General features: G+C 67.5%; 2 protein-coding genes across 2 annotated transcripts; one reads left to right on the top strand and one right to left on the bottom strand.

The window, feature by feature from the left end:
- Window positions 1-1,790: 1,790 nt before the first annotated feature.
- Window positions 1,791-6,247, bottom strand: PSMD8 (proteasome 26S subunit, non-ATPase 8). The gene is made up of 7 exons (XM_068909448.1): window positions 5,835-6,247; window positions 3,874-3,946; window positions 3,522-3,624; window positions 3,139-3,304; window positions 2,829-2,929; window positions 2,424-2,535; window positions 1,791-2,301 (listed from the first exon to the last, which is right to left on the bottom strand). The coding sequence occupies exons 1-7, from the start codon at window positions 5,985-5,987 to the stop codon at window positions 2,164-2,166; spliced, it is 846 nt and encodes a 281-aa protein (XP_068765549.1). The 5' UTR covers window positions 5,988-6,247; the 3' UTR covers window positions 1,791-2,163.
- A 956-nt stretch (window positions 6,248-7,203) lies between these two features.
- CATSPERG (cation channel sperm associated auxiliary subunit gamma) lies at window positions 7,204-16,574 on the top strand. The gene is made up of 29 exons (XM_068910538.1): window positions 7,204-7,443; window positions 7,531-7,584; window positions 7,683-7,827; window positions 8,837-8,963; window positions 9,053-9,122; window positions 9,359-9,514; window positions 9,600-9,771; window positions 9,867-10,004; window positions 10,118-10,183; window positions 10,519-10,638; window positions 10,731-10,781; window positions 11,033-11,162; window positions 11,448-11,559; window positions 11,666-11,824; window positions 12,062-12,174; window positions 12,472-12,685; window positions 13,043-13,105; window positions 13,239-13,422; window positions 13,738-13,853; window positions 14,119-14,199; window positions 14,387-14,443; window positions 14,560-14,716; window positions 14,882-14,945; window positions 15,040-15,138; window positions 15,385-15,483; window positions 15,696-15,788; window positions 15,912-16,011; window positions 16,125-16,251; window positions 16,353-16,574. Exons 1-29 carry the CDS (start codon window positions 7,204-7,206, stop codon window positions 16,487-16,489), a joined length of 3,444 nt encoding a protein of 1,147 aa, XP_068766639.1. The 3' UTR covers window positions 16,490-16,574.
- Window positions 16,575-17,113: the final 539 nt, after the last annotated feature.

Here is a 17,113-nt window from a genome sequence, read left to right as displayed (position 1 = left end):
GCTTGCGGCGCTGGAAGAAGGCGCTGCCCCGCGGCCGGAGCCGCGGCCAGGCCACCGGCGCCGCCAAGCCAGCGGGGCGGCCCGACGCCGCGTCGACGGCACCGGCCGCCGGCGAGGACGCCGGAGCCCCCCGACCCGGCGCGGCCAACGCCGGGAGCCCCGCGGCGGCCGGCTGGAGCTGGGGCGCCCCGGCCGAGGCGGCGGCGGCGACGTCCGCCGAGGAGGCCGCCAGCATCCTCTACCAGGTGACCATCGAGCCGCGCCAGGGCCAGCCCATCGTCACGGCCACGCGGCGCCGGGCCGAGCCGCCGGCCGCCGGCCGCCTCTGCCCGCCGTGGCTGGAGGCCGGGGCGCCGGCGGGCGCCGCCGAGGAGGAGGAGGAGGAGGAGGAAGAGGAGGAGAAGCAGCTCAGCTGCTTGGGCCAAGCGGTGCTGGAGCAAATCCAGAAGCTCAACGTCCCGCCGGTGCCGCCGGCGCCCGCCGAGGTGGCCCGCGTCCTCGACGGCCTCGGCTCCGTCAGCATCCAGCCGCCGCGGGCGCCCACGCCGTACCCGCCGCGCCGGCGCGCCTCCGCCGCCTGCCAGGATCCCCGCTCCGGCCCCGAGCCGGCCTCCCCCTTCGCCCCCCGCACCCAGGGGGCCGAGCAGGAGGCGAAGCCCCCGGCCGAGCAGGGGTCCCCGCCGCCGCCGCGGGCCCCGCTGACCTTCCGCTTCGAGGGGGAGACGGCGGCGGTGGTGCCCGCCGGGGCGTCGCGTCCCGGGCCGCCCCGCGGGGACGGGGACCGCGCCGGGGAGAGCCCGCCGGCGGCCGGCTCGGCGGGGCTCCGGCGGCCCCCGGCCCCCCGGCCCCGCGTGCCGCTGGTGCCCTGCCGGGCGCTGGCGCGGGCCAAGGCCAAGCGGGCGGGCGCCAAGGCCAAGGCTTTGCCCTGGCAGAGCAAGACGGTGGCCAGCGCCGCGCCGAAGCCGCCGGAGAAGCCCAAAGCGGCGGCGGCCAAGCCCAAGGGGCAGAAATGCAAGTCGCCCAGGTGGGGGAAGGAGCCGCCGGCCGCCCAGCCCGAGCCGCCGCCGCCGCCGCAGGAGGAGGCGGCAGCGCCGGAGGAGCCCCCGGCCCCCGCATCCCGCTGGCCCCCCTTCCAGGTGGGGGACTCCTGCCCCCGGCGCTGCCACTGCAAACACCAGGACCCCCGCAAGCTGCCCAGGAACGTCAGCGCCTGGTGAGCGGGGCCAGGGCGCCCCCAGCCCGCAGGGGCCAAGCCGGGGGGGGGGGGGGAACGAAAAATAGCATTTGGGGCATGGAGAGGGGTGGCCCAAGTGGCGAGGGGGGAGCGCAGGAGTCCTGCTGCCCCGGACCCCTGCTCTGCCCGCGAGGGGGGGACGCGGCCCCGCTCAGCCCCCGCTCGCCCGCAGGCTGGCCCCCTCCGCCAACCACCTGGCCGAGCCGCCCTGGGTCTCCACCGCCATCCTGGCCAGCTCCCTGGTCGCCGGCACCGAGTTCCTGCTGGACGCCTACGAGGAGCAGGGGGGAGAGGAGGACTGACCCCCAGCAACTGCCGCCCCCCATTAAACCCCACCGCTCAGCTCCGCCGCCAACCAGCACCTTCACTCGGGGAAGGGAGGGACGCAGGGGCGGGCGAACCGCGCGGCCAGGGCCGGAGGGCGAGAGCCTGCACGCAGGGGCGGCGGCGGCAGGCGCCAGCTCCCAAACCTCTCCGCTCCCCGCTCAAGGCCGGGGCAGCGCCCCAGGGCCCCCGGGGGCTGCAACCCAGCATCGGGGCCAGGGAAGAGCCTGGGTACGAGAAGCCATCGCTTTATTGAACGCGGCGCGGTGCCGCGGGACGCCAGGGAGGCGAGGGGACGCGGCCACGACCCCCCCAGCAGCGCCTGCGCTAACGGCAGCGGGCGGAAAACCGGCTCGGGGGACGAGCGGGGGGAGCTGTGCAAGAAGGCGCTTCGCCTCCCCCCTCCCCGGACACGGCCGCCCCGCAGCCCCCGGCGCCGAGAGCGACAGCCGCTGCTCCCGGCTCCTCCCTGCCCCAGCCCCAAGTGAACCCTTTAAATAGTTTAAAAAAAGGAAAGGGCAGATGGGTGGTGACAGAAGTAAAAGACACCAAATAAAAAGGGGAAGGGAAGGCAGAGAAAACCCCGAGAGTCCTGCGCGGCCCCGCTAGACGATCATCTCCAGCTGCCGCGCGTACTCGATGACTTGCTTGGCTAACTCCGTCGAGGGGATGGTGGTGTCCTCCGGCTTCTGCTGCTGGCTGCTGAAGCTGTAGTAGTTGTTCGGGCCCAGCACCCAGCCGCGCTGAAAGAAGCGGGGACGGTTTAGCCAGTGCCTCAAGGTGTTAGGGGGTCGGGACGGCCCCGGTTGGGTTAATCCCGCAGGGATTGCGAAGCCGCAGGGCTGGCACAGGAGCCCCGCGTTACCTTCTTGGCGTACTCCGTCATCTTCTTGGGGGTGTTGAAGAACAGGATCCTGGTGGCCTCGTTGAACAGGATCTTCTCATAGGCTTTTTCGATGCAGCCGGCAATTTCGTCCCTGAAACACAGCCAAACCTCAAAAGTCGCGTCCCTGCCTGACGGGGCAGCGCGAGGCGCAGCAGTAGGACTCGCGGGGCCAGGAGACGGGAGCCAAAACACCAACAAAACGGGGAGAGGGTCGAGGCCAAGATCCCAGCTGGGAAGAGCAGAGGGGCTAGAGAAGCAACTCAGTTCCTGCAGGACGCCAAAACCGATAGCTACAAATCTCCGAGGTCTCGTCAGAGGTCTTCGGGACGGAGGTGCCGCCGCGCTCCGCGCTTCCGGGCGGCCCCAGCAGGCAACACAACTCACCGGATGGTGTCCAGCAAGATATCGATGAAGAAGGTGTAGCTCTCCGCAGGGATGTTGCCTTTTGCCAAAAAGACTTTGTTGTAGCTGCCTTCCATCAAATACTGCAAGAGAAGGGTCGGAGGGTTGAACGCGCCGATACCCGCCTTGCGTTCTGCTCCCGGAGACGCTCCAGAGCCGCCCGCAGCCAGCGCCAGCTCCCAGAGCCGCGGACGCACGCGGGGCAGCGGGGCGATCCCCGCCCAGGGTGGTGGCGGCTGCGGGCAGCGAGGGATCGCGTTCCCCGGGCCGCAAGGCCAGAGGGAGGAGGTACCTGCTCCAGGGAGACGGGGTGCTTTATGTAGACGTTGCTTTGGATCTCCTTGGCCGGGAGCCGCTCGAGCTCGGTGTGGAACTCGGCCACGCGGTTCTGCGACAGCAGGAAGAGCAGGTTCAACCCCAGGAGCTGGTGCTTGTAGGCCGACTCCGGCAGCTCATCCCTGCGGGACACGGACAAGGAGCGCTCCTGCAGGCCGCCCCCTTCCCGGCGCCTGAGGGGACGCGCCGCCCGGACGGCTGCGATTCGAGGCAGGGCACAGGGCTGCCCTAGGGCCGAGCGCTCGAGGACAGAGGAAGGAGAAGCCAGGCAGAGCCCAGCGCGGTCTTCCCCAGCTGCCGCGTCCCCCAGGCCCCATTACACAAACGGGCCGCGCTCACTTGTAGTCGAAGTAGTAGCACTTCAGCTGGGCCATGTATCGCTCGAAGGAGGGGATGTCTTTCTTCAGGATGCTCCACTGAGCTCCGATCTCCAGAATATCTCCTGGCAGGGAACAGAGGAAGGGCAGGAGAGGTAAACGCGCGACCTGCAGAGCCGCAGCCGCTGCAGCGCAGCCAGGGAGCGCCGCGTTGCTGTCGGCACCGCAGCAGCCGAGCAAGGTAGACCAGCTCCTCTGGGAGGGATTCCTCCTCCTCCTCGTGTGGTTTTGCCCCAAGAATAAGGGCAGAGAACAGCCATGATGCACAGGCCCGGGGGGCGAGGGCTTGCTCCGAAGGCAGAGGCAACACTTACTCGCCAGAATGAGCTGCTGCTTGGTCAGTTTAGTGCCGGTGGTGGGCAAGAAGTTGAGCTCCAGCAGGGCCAGCTGAGGGACAGGGGGGAAGAGGCACAGTTAGACGCGGCGCAGCCGGCTCTCCGAGGCACCAAACCCGGCAGGGACGCGCAGGGCCCAGCTGGAGCCAAGCGGGACGGCAGGGTGCTCCCGCGGGCCCTCTCTCCTCTGCTTCGAGGGTGGCGCGACCACGCTGAGCTGAAGCGCCGAGCGACACAACCGAACTCGGCTCCTTCAGCCGTTTTTTTTTTTAAAAAGATATTTAACAGCTGCGGAGATGCAGCTCTGAGCTCAGCTGAGGCCCTCGGCGTCCCGCTCCTGCCTCCACCTCAGGCAGGGCGACGGCCGGACAGCTCAGCCTCTGCGAGCAGACCTCTATCCCGGGGCCGAGGAACCGCGCTCACCGCTGACTCAGAGGAAGGACAGACAAGCTTAATTAATATTTACTAACGACTGCGGGAAGCGCGCTGCCCTGCAGCAGGTGGCACCTCCTGACTCAGGCCCCCGGCACCCTCGTCCCCCGCCCGGGCTCCCCGCTCTCCTCTCCGAACCCACTGGAGATTCCCGCCTGCTCCAGTTACTGCTTAGAGCTTTCGGGGCCCCGGGAGCTCTCGAGTGACGGATCCTCTGACACCTCCCCAGGACTCATGCAGGCCGCCGCCAGCTCGGGGCCCGGCCCCGCTGCCCCGCTCAGCCCCAGGCGAGGGCCGGCTGCTTCCTCCTCCTCCCACCGCGCAGCCAGCGTCCCGAACGCTGCCGCCCCGCGGGGGCTGAGCTGCCGGCGGACCCCCAGCCCAGGCCCAAATGCCCTCAGGGCCCCCCTTAAACTGGGCCCCACTCCTCTAGAGGGCTCCTCTCAACCCCAGCCCCCCCCGCCCAGATCCCCATCGGGACCTCATAGTCCAGGCTGTGCCCCCTCTCAGAGACCCTCACCCCAAACCAACTCCCAGCCCCCTTCAGACCCCCCCAGCAACCCACCCTGCTCCCCCCAGACCCCCCCTCAACCCAGCCCGGTCCCCTCCCCCCCCAATCCAGGCCTGTCTCCCCAAATACCCCCCCCCACCAGCCTGGTCTCTTCAGACCCCCTCTCACCCCTCAGCCCAGTCCTCCCCCCCCAGCTCAGTCTAGAGTCCCCAGATCCCCCACCCCACCCCAGTCCCCTACCCCCAGACCCCCCCAACCCAGCTCACTGTCCCCAGATCCCCCCAGACCCCCTCAACCTGCTTTGCTGCCCCCACAACCCCCCCAGACACCCCCCATGCCTCCCGACCCCAGCTGTCAACTCAACCCAGTACTTCCAGACCCCTCCCAAAACCCCCAGCCCGGTACTCCCAGACCTCCAACCCGGCCTAGGGTCCCCAGACCCCCCCCAGCCCTCCCACCGGGCACCCCTAGAACCCCCCCAACCCCCAGCCAGGCACCCCCAGACTCCCCCCAACCCCCCAGTACCCCCAGACCCCTCCAACCCCCCGGCCTGGCCCGGCACCCCCAGACCCCTCCAACCCCCCGGCCCGGTGCCCCCAAACCCCCGGCCCGGTGCCCCCCAGACTCCTCCCAACCCCCCAGTACCCCCAGACCCCTCTCAAACTCCCGGCCCGGCCTGGTGCCCCCAGACCCCCCCCAACCCCCCGACCCGGTGCCCCAGACCCCCCCAACCCCCGGCCCAGCCCGGTGCCCCCAGACCCCCCCAACCCCCCGGTACCCCCAGACCCCCCAAGCCCCCCACTCGGCCCGGTACCCCCAGACCCCCCCCCACAAATCCCCGGCCCGGTGCCCCCAGACCCCCCCCAACCCCCCGGTACCCCCAGAGCCCCCAAGCCCCCCAGTCGGCCCGGTACCCCCAGACCCCCCCAACCCTCAACCCCCGGCCCGGCCCGGTCCCCGCAGGCCTCCCCGGCGCTCGCGGCGAGGCCCGGCGCACCTTGAGGCGGCCGAGGGCCTCGCCGCACTTGCTGAGGTTGGGGCTCTTGCGGCTCCACTCGCCCTTGAGCTGCTCGTACATGCCGGCGGCCGCCTTGAGCCCGCCCGCGCCCTCCGCCCCGTTCACCACCAGCCCGGCCGCCGCCATCGCCATGAATCGGCAACCCCCGCGCGCGACGCCGCCGCGCTCGACGACGGCCGCCGCGCTTGACGGCCGCGCCGCGTCGCCCCGGCAACGCCGCCCGCAGCCAACCGCGTCGCCCCGGCAACGCCGCCCGCAGCCAACCGCGTCGCTCCGGCCGCGCGTGGGGAGCGGGGGGGGAGGGGGGGGTGTGGAAACGGGGACGGCGCATGCGCAGAGGCGGCGCCGCGAAGCCGGCCGTTGGGGCGTGACGTCACCGAGCCGTAACGGACCGGGGCGCCGGGGAGGGGGCGGGCGGCTGTGACGTCAGGGGGAGGGAGCGTGTCGTCAGAGGGGCGGGGAGGTGACGAGGCGGGGTGTGTGTGACATCATTGGGAGGGGGAGGCAGCTGTGATATCACAGGGCGAGGGTGATGTCATGAGGGGCTGTGACCGCCAGTGATGTCACGCAGGAGGCGCCGTGACCTCATGCGGGGGGGGTGATGTCATGGGGGTGACGTCAGAGGGGCGGGATGGGGGGGGGAGGGAGGCAAAAAGGGGCCGAGCGGAGGGCGTCCCGGCAGGTTATCGTGTCATGTCGCGCAGGGGCCGGGGCGGCGCGGAGGCCGGGAGGCCGCGGAGGCCGGGACGGCGTGACGTCGTGCAGGCCGGGACGGCGTGACGTCACGGAGGCCGGGAGGCCGCGGAGGCCGGGACAGCGTGACGTCACGGAGGCCAGGACGTCGCGGAGGCCGAGACAGCGTGACGTCGTGCAGGCCGGGACGGCGTGACGTCACGGAGGCCGGGAGGCCGCGGAGGCCGGGACGGTGTGACGTCACGGAGGCCGGGAGGCCGCGGAGGCCGAGACAGTGTGACGTCGTGCAGGCCGGGACGGCGTGACGTCACGGAGGCCGGGAGGCCGCGGAGGCCGGGACGGTGTGACGTCACGGAGGCCGGGAGGCCGCGGAGGCCGAGACAGTGTGACGTCGTGCAGGCCGGGACGGCGTGACGTCACGGAGGCTGGGACGCTGCGGAGGCCGGGACAGCGTGACGTCGTGCAGGCCGGGACGGCGTGACGTCACGGAGGCCGGGGCGGCGCGGAGGCCGGGAGGCTGCGGAGACCGGGACAGCACGGAGGCCGTGACATCGTGCAGACCGGGACGCTGCAGAGGCTGTGACATTGCAGAGGCCGGGACACCGCGGAGGCTGTGACATTGCAGAGGCCGGGACACCGCGGAGGCCGCGACGTCATGGAGGCCGGGACGTCGCGGAGGCCGCTGCTCCGCCGCGCCGCGGCCTGGGCGCTGCTGGCGGCGGCGCTGCTGGCGGAGGCCCGGGCGGGCTGCGCCTGGCGGGCCACCCTGACCCCCGGCGTGCCCGCCCGCAGCGCCCACCGCCACGTCTTCGCCCGCCAGCACCCCGAGGCCGCCGTGGCCGCCGTCTTCGAGGCGCTCACCGACACGCCCGTCGACATGGCCGCCGACAACGCGGTGCGCCCGGCACGCGTTCCCCCCCCACCCCTCCTCCCCGCCGCCCCGGCCTCCCCCCGCTCACCCCTTCCCCTCTGTCTCTTCCAGCACTACTTCGGCTTCCCCTACTACCTGGAGATCGGGCTGCGCTGCGCCACGCAGGTCAGGCCGGGGCGGGGGGGGGGAACGGTGGGGCGGGGGGGGGGGGGGGGGGGGGGACACGCGCCGGGGCGGCCGTCACCGTGCCCTCTGGGCGGCAGGAGCCCGAGCGGACGGCGCGGCGGGCCCACCTGCTGGGGCTGCAGCCCGTCGTCACCGTCGCCTTCGAGGAGCCCGTGCACCCCGTGCGCCAGAAGCCCGAGCGGCTGCAGGTGGAGATGCGGGCGGCGCCGTACCACGACCCCGGTGAGCCCCCGCCGCTCGGCTCGGGGGCCCGAACAGCACCCGGGTGGGACTGGGGGGCCCCGGGGGCGGGGACGGGGGTCAGCGGGTGCCCAGGTGGGATCAGGGGGGTCCCAGGGTTGGGGACGGGGCTCAGCAGGCATCCAGGTGGGATCGGGGGGTCCCAGGGTCGGGACGGGGGGTCGGCAGGTGCCCAGGTGGGATCGGGGAGTCCCAGGGTTGGGGACGGGGGGTCAGCAGGCATCCAGGTGGGATCGGGGGGTCCCAGGGTCGGGACGGGGGGTCGGCAGGTGCCCAGGTGGGATCGGGGGGTCCCAGGGTTGGGGATGGGGGGTCAGCAGGCATCCAGGTGGGATCGGGGGGTCCCAGGGTTGGGGACGGGGCCCAGCGGGTGCCCAGGTGGGATCGGGGGGTCCCAGGGTCAGGACGGGGGGTCAGCGGGCATCCAGGTGGGATCGGGGGGTCCCGGGGTCGGGGATGGGGGGTCAGCGGGTGCCCAGGTGGGATCGGGGGGTCCCAGGGTTGGGGACGGGGGGTCAGCAGGCATCCAGGTGGGATCGGGGGGTCCCAGGGTTGGGGACGGGGCCCAGCGGGTGCCCAGGTGGGATCGGGGTGTCCCAGGGTCAGGACGGGGGGTCAGCGGGCATCCAGGTGGGATCGGGGGGTCCCGGGGTCGGGGATGGGGGGTCAGCGGGTGCCCAGGTGGGATCGGGGGGTCCCAGGGTTGGGGACGGGGCTCAGCGGGTGCCCAGGTGGGATCGGGGGGTCCCAGGGTCAGGGCAGGGGGTCAGCGGGTGCTCAGGTGGGATCGGGGTGTCCCAGGGTCAGGGCAGGGGGTCAGCGGGTGCTCAGGTGGGATCAGGGGGTCCCGGGGTCAGAGACGGGGGCTCAGCGGGCACCCGAGCGGAATCGGGGGCCACCAGGGTCAGAGACAGGGTGTCAGCAGGCGCCCGGGGTCGGGACCGGGGGGCCTGGGGCGCGCAGGCCGCCCCACCGCCCCCGCGCCCGGCAGGGCCCTGCGCCGGCGGCGAGCTCTGCCGCCTGCGCTGGTACACCCCCATGCCCATGGTGAACGGCAGCGCCGTCACGGACGTCCGCGTGCAAAGCAACATACCGGGCTTCAGCGTGGAGCGGCAGAGGTGAGCGGCGCCGGGACGGGGCCCGTCCGCCCGCCGGCACCGGTCAGCCTTGTGCTTTTAAAGACCATTTTTTCCCTTTCCCCCTCCAGGTTTTCCATCAACGTCAACGGCTACATGAAGGAGACGGAGAAGGGGCTGCAGTGCACCATAGGCCACCAGGTGACGCGCGGGGGGAACGAGGGCCCAGCCCGAATCCCGGCCGAGCCGGGGCGCTCGGCAGCTTCGGCTCCCGAGGGAAATCGAGGCTCGCAGGTTCCCCGTTGCTTGCCGGGCGCTGGGGCACCCCACTGCCGGGCTCGCAGAGGAGCCGAGGTGGGAAGAATAACCGGGGAAAGGCCGCAGGAGAGGGGACATCCCTCCCATTTTCCACCCCGAGTCTCTTGCCCTCGCTGTAGATCACGGAGCTGAAGAAGCTGATGGATGTGCACAGCCCCTCGCGGCCCATGTGGGCGACCGTGGACAAAGCCCCCGTCCTGATCCTCGGCGGTTTCTCCAAAAACAAGGTCATCTTGCTTTCCGATTCGGGCTTCGAGGACTTCATTGCCGTGGAGGTAGGGAGGAGAGCAGGGCCCGGGGTGGCCGTCTCGCCCCAGAGCGGGGTTCAGCCGGGCTCCGCTCCCCGCGCGCACGGCGCAGGTGGACATCGACAGCTGCTGGATCGGGTCCCTCACCTGCCCCTGGACCGAGTTCTCCTCCACCATCTTCGACGCCATCGCCACCGAGAGCACCCTCTTCATCCGCCAGAACCAGCTGGTCTACTACTTCACGGGGAATTACTCCATCCTGCACATGGCCACGCCGGGATCGAGTAAGAAAACTCTTGACAGCAAAGGAAGAAAAGGGGTGGGGGGGGGTCCCCCCACCCATGCTGCAGCCCCCAGCAACCCTCCCGCTCCCCCGCAGCCCTCTGGACCCGCGTGCTCAACCGCATCTGCGTGGATAAGCTGAACCCCGTCCCCTTTTCCCACAATGGCTCCGAGTATGTGATCGCCATAGGCGGGGGCCAGCAGAAAGGGGAGTTCTTCCTCGGCACCGTTCGAGGTAGGATTCGGGGCTGGGGCTCTTGTCGTGGGTGGGGGTCCCCATCTGCCCCGCAGGGCGACGGACCTGGGCTGGCTGTCGTACTTGCGTGTCCTTGTCTGTCGCCCCAACAGACGGAGTGGTTTATTTTTCCGATTCGATCAGGGCTGAAAAGAAGACAGTGTGCGAGTACTTGGCGTGTAAGTGCCTGGCGGGTCCTGGGGGTCCCCACCTGCCCTTTGGGAGCTCTGGGCCAGTCTCTCATGGGGGAAATTGGGCTCCTGGAGTCATCTGGGGCAGATTTGCAGCAGGGACAAACAGGAGCAGCTTCGCTGCAGTCACTGGGACAGATGCCACATGGGGTAAACGGGCCACGGGCACTGTCCTGGACATCCGCGGCCAGGGACAAGGACTCCTTCCGTCAGACCTCCCGAGCCCATCTGCTCTTCAGGGCGGTCTCAGGGCTGCAACCCTGGGCACGACCCGGGGTCCCTAGTGCCAGGCTGGCTGGAGCAGGCTGTTCCTTCCTCTCCAGTTTCAGCGTCCTGCAAGATCGAGTGGGCAGTCTACATCCCCGAGGAGAACAAAACCCTTCTGCTGGTGGAACAGGAGAAAGACAACACTACCTCTTACCACATTGTCGCGTGCGAGCACGGTGGGCCACTCGGGGTTGGGCAGCCAGGGCCGCGGGACCAGGGCCAGGACCTTTGCTCTAACTCCCTGTCCCTGTTGTGTGTTTGAGCGCAGAAAATCCGCATTTCTCCATCATGTACAACATACCCCACTTCCGGCCCAAAGGTGTGCAGCGTTGAGCTATGACCAGACCCTCTCAAGAACCCCCAACAGAGCAGAGCCTCCCACGTCCCTGCAAAGGCGCTGGCAGAGGGGTCTCCACCCAGTCCAGGGTCGTTCTGCCCAAGAGGCATCGTGGAGCCACCCGGCCCTCTCCGGCAGCGTGGGGACCTGCTCCCGGCACTGCGTGGCTGAGCTGTGGTCACGCCATGAGCGCGGCCCACCTGAGCCTGCCACCTTGCTCCCTCTCTCCGCAGCCACCGAGAAGTCGTTTGTGATGCTGATTGGCTTCAAGGAATACAGCGACATTCCCATGGTCCTGCGGGGCTTGTCCTACAATCCCTTCAGCACCATCTTCTACATCTGGGGCAATGCCATATTGCAAAGGTAGGGCCAGGGACCCAACGGCTGGCTGCAGCCCCATGTTTTGGAGCTGGGACAGTGCCCGAGATGCTACTTGGGGCAGTGACAGCTCTGGGCAGGGGGCTACGATCACAGCAGGCTGTGAGGGGACAGATGCTTCAGCCTTCATCTCGCTGTCAAGGTCCCCTATTGTCCTGCACCAGTGGGGACATAACCCCAGAATTTGGGGCGATTGGGCTGTGATAACCACCAAGCCAGGTATCATGGTGGGGCAGCAGAGCCCAACTCTCCCCTCTGCTTCCCCTGCAGCTATGACACCATCAACTACATTTTCCTCTCCAACTTCCCTGGCGAGTCAGTCATCAAATACTTCATTCAGTCGTACAGGGGGGAGATTGTGTGTGTGACTGAAGCAGAAGAGGTACGTGGTGTGGGAGCTGCCAGGGCCCCAGTCCTCTCCCCGCTGTCCCCAAGGCTGGGACGTGGAGGCCCCCAGCCTGTCCCTGCTCCCTCCTTGCTCTCCCCAGGTCTGGTTCTTCAGGGAGGGCAGCTCAACCGTCCAGCAGCTCTACCCCAGCAGAGCCTGGAGCATGTACGCCAAAATCCAGCTCCTCAAGGGCTCCGAGGACTACGGCGTCAACGAGACCTCCCTGAGCTTCTTCTACAACCAGGGGGAGCTGCAGCAAGTAGGCACCGGGAGCAGGGAAAGCAACTTGGGAGCAGGGGTGACTGAAGGTGGCCCTAAGCCCCCCAGGAGGATGCCCTGTGGCTGGACGTCCCGAGATAACCCTGGGCTCGCGCGCGGCTCGGGGCTGCGGTTCGGCTCCCAGGAGCTGGGCTCAAGCAGAGCTATTCCTCAGGTGTATGGGGGGGCCGAAGCCTCCCCGGCCCTTACCCGCTCTGCCTCGTGGCTCTCCTTTCAGCTCGTTTACATACGTGACAGGAACGAGCGGATCATCAAGAGGAAGTTTCCCCTCACCTACATCCTCTCGCACCACTGCCTCTACTCCCACCGCTATTCCCCCAGCAGCAGCCTGTGAGTGGCAGAGGGGTTCAACGGGGCCGAGCGAGGCCTCCCTGCGCTGCTGGGGGTGCTGGTTCGGGCCATGCCACTGGGCGGTAGCTCCCGTCTCTGGGAACGGGGAGCATCTTCCCCTTGGGGAAACTGAGGCAGCAGAGTAGGGGAAGCTATTGCCCTGTAGTTACCCAGGACTGGACGAGAGCGATCCCAGGCTTTCCGTGAGGCTGGGCCACTTTGATCCGCGACACCAGGGAGGCTGCGCCCCAGAGCCGCTTTCCCTCACTGACGCGGCGTGCCTCCCGCTCTCCCCAGCGGGCTCAGGTTCATCGGCTTCACCAACCTCTGTCCTTTCACCATCCTGAAGTTCAGGGACCTGCCCAAGCCGCAACGCTTCAGCCGCGTGGAGCACTACCGCGCCGAGCCGCCGGTCATCACCGACCAAACGGGCTTCCACAACAACAGGTCTCTGGCTGTGTATCAGGGCCTCGTTTTCCATCTCCTCTGGCTTCACTCCGACTACAACCGGGTGAGACCCCAGCCCGGGCCCCAGGGCTGGCAGCAGGGCCAGCGAGCAGCAGCTGGGACCAGCAGAGCGTTGCGACACCCCCCGGCACTGCCACAATCCCAGGTCTCTGGGTCCAAGCCCCTGAGAGGGGGAACGAGGTGCCCAATGCCCCCATCCCCAATCTCCAGATCCTGGGCTCCCTTCCAGCCCAGAAACAGCTGGATTTCAGGCTTCATTTCACACAGATCCAGCACTTTCCAGTTCTTTGGGGGGGAGGGGGGGAGAGATCACAGGGGATTTGTTTGGGCATTGGGGATGCAGATGCCTGGAGGAGGAGGAAGAGCCAGGCTTGCAGCTCTCTGTCCTGCTGTTTTTCAGCCTTACGCTGACCCCGTCCATGACCCAACGTGGCGCTGGTGGAAAAACAGAAAGCAAGATGCAGTGAGTCCTGGAAAGAAGCCCCACAAGAGCCTCAACACAGCCACGGGGGAAAACCAGCCCCCAGGAGGGTCTGGTTCCCTGCAGACGCTCTACGCGGCCACTTTTGGAACAGGGAACGCTTTCCCTCCTGCAGGATTATTACCTCTACCTGGCCAGCACGGGCAGCTCCCCGGGAGGCCTGTACATCAACATGGAGCACTATGTGAAGATTTATGACCTGCACTCCAACAACAAGCTGCCGGAGCAGATCTACCTGGACAAGGGTGACGAGTACAACTTCTCCGTATCCCTCAGCATCCGCTCCACCACAGAACGCAGTAAGGGGAAGCCTCTTGGCCTGCCTTTGAAGGCCTAGCCAAAACATGGCGGGGGACACAAGGCAAAAAAGACCCCGCTGTTGCAGCTGCTCTGCGGCAAGAGCAAGGCCCAAATAGCCTTGCTCTTCTCCCTGGTATCTCAGGGGGAACCTGCTGGCACATGGGGCAAGCACCCAGCCTCAGGCAGGTCCTGTCACCCCGGGTACGGGAAGGAGCACGAGGTCCAGCCAAGAGCTGGAGGCTCATCTGCACCACAGGATCCTGCCGTGAGAGCGGGGAGCTGCTGTCTCACCAGGTGGCTTGCTCACTTTGCAGTGCGGGAGAAGAACTTCAACCACATGAAGATCACAGTGGTCCTCTCACACCCCTCCAACCTGGACTTCTTCCTCCAGAGGCAGGACCTGGTGAACCGGGCCTCGGTGCTCTATAAGGTACGCCTGGGCACAGAGGGGACCTTGTACCAGCACAGGGACCACCAGCTGGTGCCCCCTAGGCTGCAGACCTCCCTGCCAATCCCTTTCCCCACCCCCTAGGCTGCAGACCTCCCTGCCAATCCCTTTCCCCATGGCACATCCTGCTGTTGCAAGTGAGACGAGCAAAGCTGCCTGTCAGCAAAAAGCCAAGTGGCTTCTCTGGGCCTAAGGGAGGTTCTTCATCCTCCTCTTCCTCCTCCACATCCCAATCAACTCTCCACAGGTGAGCATTCGGGACACAGCACGGTACCCGCAGCAAGAGCTCAGTGGGAAGAACCTGCTGAAGAGCTCCATGGTGCTAAAGGTAGGAGAGGCAGCTGGTGGAGCACAGCTGAGCATGCTGATAGCCAAGGCAAAGCTCAGCTCAGCTCCAGACCCGCGTGGCTCAGGGTCCCTGAGCTGCAGACATGAGCCTTGTGGGGCTGGGGACAGCTCCGCCATGCATCGGTCAGCTCCTCACATTGGTTCCTCTTGGATTTCACTGTTCTCAGGTGGTAAACTCAGCGATAAACTGTTATGAGTACTCGGAGTCAGGGCCGGCCCTGCAGGTAACCCTGCTGCAGTCCCCGCCATGAGGAGACTGTGGTTCATCTCGAGTCCCGAGGGAAGGCACCAGCCCCAGGCAGAGTGAGCTCCATCGCTGCCATCTCCCTTTGCCTCGCAGGGCTACAGGATGGTGCCAGTGTACATCGGCTGCCCACCGGGCAAGCGCCTTGCTTTCGACATCACCAACACCATCCAACACAACATCAACATGAACAAACGCTACTTCAACTGCCTGAGCCAGAACCCCGAGATGCCTTGCTTCTTCTTCGAGGACGGTAGGGTTCCCCGAGTTGGGAACAGGGGAGGAGGTCACAGGCTGTGCCGGGGACCAGCCCAGTGCTCCTGCCTCCACCCTGCATCCCCGAGTGGCTGGACGAGGTGTCAGGACCCTCCGTGCCAGGTCAGGGTCCTCTGATCCTCCCCCTGCTTTCCTCCTGCAGTGTTTTACCCTCTCTTCCTGATCCAGGACATGGTGACAGGGGACTCAGGGTCCTTCTTGGGACGGTGAGAGTCGAGCACAGGCAGCGGGGTGGCATGGATGGGGGTGTCCCTTCACTGCAGGTGTCAGACCCTCACCAAGACGGTTTCTGCCTGCCAGGTACACGCTGAAGGTCATCGGTGGTGCCCCGGACTCAGAGGCGGCCATCGTACGCTACAAACCTGAAGACATCTGGAAGTACAACATAGACAATGCCAGGTAACCACTGCCCAGAGCCAGCCCCGGGCACCAGGCATCCCAGGACAGCTGATGGCCATCAGGGTATCTGGATCCAGGAATGTCCGAGCAGAGCGTTCTTGGGCCCACGACGTCTCTCCTCACCGTCACGGGCCTCCAGCCCATTCCTCATTGCAGCCAAGGACGATCGCACCCAGTTTGATAGCGACTGCGAGGAAAAGAGGGAGCCTGCGAGCACCCTCCGAACCCCACTCCTTCTCTTCCCAGCACAGAATCGAGCCTGATATGGCAGAAAGCCGGCAGAGGGGTGTCCGAGACCAATCCCCAAGGATACCCCATTCACTCCAACACAAATAACGGCATCAAGTAAGCGTTAGCACGACCCTGGGATGAGCTGGGGACACTTGGGAGCTTGCCGTCAGCCTCTCTGCTGGGGAAGGAGCGATAAGCTGTGCCTCCGGGGTCGCGTGCAGGGATCCGGCCCCAAGCCCCTCAGAAAGCTGCGGCGAAGGGGAGCCACGCACAGCAGCGTGTCCCCCACCAGCACCGGGTGATGCCAACCCTGTGCCGTCCCGCAGATGGCTGTGCCAGAGGGACTCGCCATGCCACGACATAGCACCCAAGGGGCTGATGACCCCCAACTACTTCTTCCTGGTGGTGGTGTCCAACAGGTGAGTGCTGGGGCACCAGCATGGGGTGCCCAGCTCACACCCAGGGCGCGGGATCAGCGTGGGGGGCTGAGGCAGGAGGTCAGCACCCAGATCCTGAGCTCCCCCGTGCCTGTTCCCCGGCAGAGATGTGGACACGTCCACCTACTGCGACTACAACCTGGAGTTTGTCATCCACGTGCATGGGCTGCAGCTCAGCTCCACCAGGAGGTTGTATTTCATGAAGGTAAGAGCACGAGGAAGGTGTCCGCGGCCCCCCAGGAGCCAGCAGGTGCCTTGAGCACCCTTCTCTGGCCCGCGGCTGTCCTGCCGAGCCCCCAAAAAGCAGCCCTTCCCCAGATCACCATGAGCACCCTCCTGGGCCTCATCACCCTCTACTTCCTCTACTGCCGGGCGGCGAGGAAGATCATGACATCCTTCTTCAACATGGTGCGCAAGCTGGAGGAGGCGTCCGCTCTGTCGATGGGTGAGTGACGCCAGCGGGTGCCGCCGGTTTCGGCAGGAGGGACGGCAAATCGCTCGCCCGGCGAGGTCCCGGCCCTACACGCGTCTGCTCTGCCCCCCCAGGCTCCATCAGCACCAGCACCTCCTCCATCGCCAGCAGGCTGGAGCACAGCGAGTACCTGCTCTCGGCCAGCTCTGCCCACAGCAGCAGCAGCGAGCCGGCCCACCCCAGGCAGACCAACGCCTCGCGGCCAGGCTGAGCCGCTGCCGCTCCAGGTTTGCTGTCGCGCGGCCGCCACAGCTCCCCTCCGCACCACTGTTAACAATAAACCCCTTCCTCGGTTTAACCCGCTCGCCGACAGATCCATCCGGCCCCGGCGCTGCTCCTGCTGTGCCAGCCGGGACGCCTGGGTCACGGTGGCACAGGGAGGGGGGCGGTTCTCAGCGCTAACGGGCTCCTCATTAGCGAGAGCGCAGCAGAGCAGGGTTTGCCCATGGGGCATTTTGGGGTTCAACCCCCCAGGTACTCCACAGCCATCGCAGCTCCCCCCGGACGCCTGGGTTCCCTCTCCAGCAGCATCCCACTGGGCCCTCTGGATTTACAGGGAGGTTCACGGTGCTGCGGGCAGCCAACACCACCCCAGCTGCGCTGGCTGAGCCAGGACACCCGTTACACAGGGGCTCAGGACCCTCCCCAGCACCCCGAGCCCTCATCCCTGCAGGGTGACAGACCCCATCGCAGCTGCCCCACACATCCCCCCGTTCCCAGCTAGTTCCTCCAACACCCACGGCCCAGAGCCTGCTGGGGCTGCAGGGGGAAGCAGCCCTGTTTAATTGGGGCTGCTTCTTCCCTTCATTCCCCCTAATTAAACAAATTGGCTCCA

The sequence above is a fragment of the Struthio camelus genome, chromosome 16 (assembly GCF_040807025.1).
Source record: "Struthio camelus isolate bStrCam1 chromosome 16, bStrCam1.hap1, whole genome shotgun sequence".
Lineage (NCBI taxonomy): Eukaryota > Metazoa > Chordata > Aves > Struthioniformes > Struthionidae > Struthio > Struthio camelus.
Note: the sequence above shows the minus strand (reverse complement) of the source record. Positions and strands in the feature narration are given on the sequence as shown.

What these genes read in the sequence shown, in the direction of transcription:
- PSMD8 (XM_068909448.1), bottom strand. Translation starts at nt 5,987, where the DNA reads ATGGCGATGGCGGCGGCCGGGCTGGTGGTGAACGGGGCGGAGGGCGCG. An exon ending in TGCTACTACTTCGACTACAA is followed by an intron (nt 3,305 to 3,521) that starts GTGAGCGCGGCC and finishes CGTGTCCCGCAG; the next exon opens with GGATGAGCTGCCGGAGTCGG. An exon ending in ATCTTGCTGGACACCATCCG is followed by an intron (nt 2,536 to 2,828) that starts GTGAGTTGTGTT and finishes GCTGTGTTTCAG; the next exon opens with GGACGAAATTGCCGGCTGCA.
- CATSPERG (XM_068910538.1), top strand. Translation starts at nt 7,204, where the DNA reads ATGGAGGCCGGGACGTCGCGGAGGCCGCTGCTCCGCCGCGCCGCGGCC. An exon ending in GTGTGACTGAAGCAGAAGAG is followed by an intron (nt 11,560 to 11,665) that starts GTACGTGGTGTG and finishes TGCTCTCCCCAG; the next exon opens with GTCTGGTTCTTCAGGGAGGG. An exon ending in AACACAAATAACGGCATCAA is followed by an intron (nt 15,484 to 15,695) that starts GTAAGCGTTAGC and finishes GCCGTCCCGCAG; the next exon opens with ATGGCTGTGCCAGAGGGACT.